The sequence below is a fragment of the Cyprinodon variegatus genome, unplaced genomic scaffold (genome assembly GCF_000732505.1).
Source record: "Cyprinodon variegatus isolate N-32 unplaced genomic scaffold, C_variegatus-1.0 Scaffold405, whole genome shotgun sequence".
Lineage (NCBI taxonomy): Eukaryota > Metazoa > Chordata > Actinopteri > Cyprinodontiformes > Cyprinodontidae > Cyprinodon > Cyprinodon variegatus.
In genome coordinates, this window is record NW_015150858.1 from 160,638 (window position 1) to 163,641 (window position 3,004).

Consider the following 3,004-nt stretch of genomic DNA (forward strand, 5'->3'; position numbering starts at 1 on the left):
ATGTTGGTATAATAAATGCTTTAAGTGGGTTGTTCTGTCAGCTAAAAGCATATTTCACAGTCTCTATACTCCACTTAATGACATATAATCAATTACTAAATTAGTTGACGTTTATTTCAATAATCAATTAATCATGATTAATTGTTTCAGCTCTAATGGCAGCCCCTCTGAAATTGTCTTTAAATTCATGTTTCATCATTTTTAGAACAAAAATAAATAAATTAGAGCTCAATCAGACCTCTTTTCAACTATAGTTTTAAGATTTTACACAACAGGTAAATTCTCAAGCAGCAAAACCTACCAACAGGTGAGTCCCTGATTGGTCTAAAAGAGATAGTGATGAAAGCAAGGCGTGCTAACGTTGGCTCCCTTTAAGTATTAACGTCAATTCATAAGGATGAAAAAAATTGTGCTGGTAAAGCTCCCTGTAGTGGATTTTCCCGGTTTAACCAACGAGCCCACATGAAGTCAAATACATTTTTTTTGTGTGTGTGGTTTGCTTAATATGTGTTTTTACATGTTTGCAGAGTACGTATGGATCTAGAAATTATAGCCCATAATTGTTCATATCTGTGGCAGATTTAGTTAGAAGATTATTTCCTTTTGAACCAAGATGGTTATTTCTGATTGAGAATTAATCTGATCCTATTAGGTGTATAATTTGTAAAAAAGAAAATATTCATTTTTTTATCTACATTTTTTTAACAAAATTTATATCTACATTTAAATAAAAATCTGAAATAAATTGAAACATGTTTTGGCATTAAAGCCAATAAATGCTGATTACAATTGCTTTTTGCATGTTTCTGCAGCACAAATTCCCATAAAAGATTAAATTTAGGACTCTGGCTGCTTCTCTCAAAAATATATTCTTACTTTCAGTCAAATTTAAAGATAAATATAAATGATTTGGGGCTTTACTTAAATGTAGAAGGGAAAAAAATAGCAATAAGGCTTTCGATTCTATAATATCACTGAAATTCAACAGCAACATTAACAAATGGCTGTGGTGTCCTTGACTGAAGGAGCCTGTTTACTCCGTCCAAACAGCAGCGTACAAAACGAAGGCCCTTTGATGTTGTCGACACTGCAGTGTTGCAGGCCTTAACAGGATTGAGCCGGGCTCCGCTCGACACATGCACACGTTCACAAGCGTGCATATTAACACAAACATCTATCCTTTCTTTACCCCCACTCCCCCCACCCCAGAGACTGGGCCTGCAGCTCACTGCTGTGGACAAAGCAACACATCCACAGCCGGCATCAACAATGTCAGAAGCATGAATGCATACGCACGCTTCATCACCACTGTTTACTTGCCCAACAGAGTTTAGCTTTACTGTTGATGAATCTCTGTCAGTGAAGTGTACACAAGGGTTTGAGCCAAAGCCTTTGCTGCAGGAGGACAGAGATTGAAGGTGCTTGTAACCCTCTATAGAGATCTAAAACTTGCAAAATGATATACAACTAAAAGAAAAAAATAAATGAAACTTTGACTCTACAACATCTTGGTGAATCACTTTTCTTTTGTTGTGCCTCAGAATGTAACCATTCTTTCTCCTCCTCACTGAAGGACAACAGTTTTGTTGAAAGAGTGCTGCTATGTGCACGCAATTTTCAATCTCACTATGAAGGACACATTATTGTGAAGCAATGCCTGTTTATTTAAAAGGATGACTTTGTGCCACCGAGGATAAAAACCCAAAAAAAAACAACAGAAAATAAGGAAAATTCCCTTATTTATATTGCCTTTATATTGATATTCCCTTATTATTTCAAAAGAGCATACCTTCATCGACATCTTCTTCCTCATTTTGGGAGGTGACCCGCTCTCTTTCCTCGCTTTTTCTCTCTGCCTCCCTCTGAAGGCTCACCACTTCATACACAGCATCACTCTGACTCACTCTGTCAGGGGCCTGCTGTACAGACAAACAGAAAATCACAGATTCTTAATCGTCAATTAACCTTTTTTGACAAAGAATGGCTGAAGTTATTTAAAATTTTAAGTTAAAGACTTTAAAAAGACTCCTGGAATAAGTCTAAAAGCTAACAAACAACTGAAGGAGTCCAACAGTTTTATAGGCGTTTGAAAAGCTTGAAAATAAATTATATCTTAATGCAATGATCTTACTCAGGAAAAAATATCGTATTCCTACTGGGGGACACAAAAAAAAAAGAGAAAAAACATTTGGGGAAAAATAAAAAAAACAAAAACAACATCAGAAAATAATTGTATGTTTTAAAAAATGTAAAAGCAAGATGGTTAAGATTATAGGGCAATATGGAGAGGATGGAGGACATGAAGATGCTTAACAGCAAAAACCAAAACCATCAGCTGGAAATAAACTAAGCCTCATGAATTTGTTTAAGTGTATTTGTTTTATGGGCTGGTCTTTAAATAAATGTATACCAAAAGTAAAGGGGGAAAAAGAAATTACACCTAACACTAAATCGGCTAGGTTTAATTATTAAGTTGCCATCATACGAAGAATCTTACACAACATGTTCTTCTCTCAAAATAGATCATCTTGCTCCTACAGGGTTCTTAAATACGTCTTAAAGACAATAGAGAAATGTGCAAGGGAGCAAAGATACCATCAGACTTGACCTTCTGTGTCACAGGCAGCTGATGTTTATTTCTAGTCTATTCAATTATTTTGGTGCTGGGGCCCATCTCCTCCACCTAGAAAGAAAAATGGATCAATGGGCTGCATTGATCTGCCCACTCTCATGGCATCTAATGACTAACTCAAGTCGGAGCTGAGAACTCAAAATAGCCGAGGATATCCAGCCCGGCCTATTTCTGGAAAAATAATCTGTAGAGGCATGAGGAAATAATCTGCTTCGGTTTGCTATGGCCTCCTCAAGAGAGTGCTGAACCACATACCGTATGTTATTTAGACCAATATAAAGCAAAACATATGTGAACAAAAATAAGTAGGGATGCACGATATAATCGGCCCCCTATCGGTATCGGCCTGTATCGGCCTTAAAAGTGAATATC

The 3,004-nt window shown here is 36.4% G+C and overlaps 1 protein-coding gene across 1 annotated transcript in view; it reads right to left on the minus strand.

Annotated features, from left to right (window-relative positions):
* rabgap1l (RAB GTPase activating protein 1-like) overlaps positions 1-3,004 on the minus strand; it is a 146,473-nt gene that overhangs the window by 108,911 nt on the left and 34,558 nt on the right. Inside the window, exon 11 of the mRNA XM_015387869.1 lies at positions 1,790-1,919. Coding sequence (XP_015243355.1) covers positions 1,790-1,919 — 130 coding nt within the window. The remainder of the gene's footprint in view (positions 1-1,789; positions 1,920-3,004) is intronic.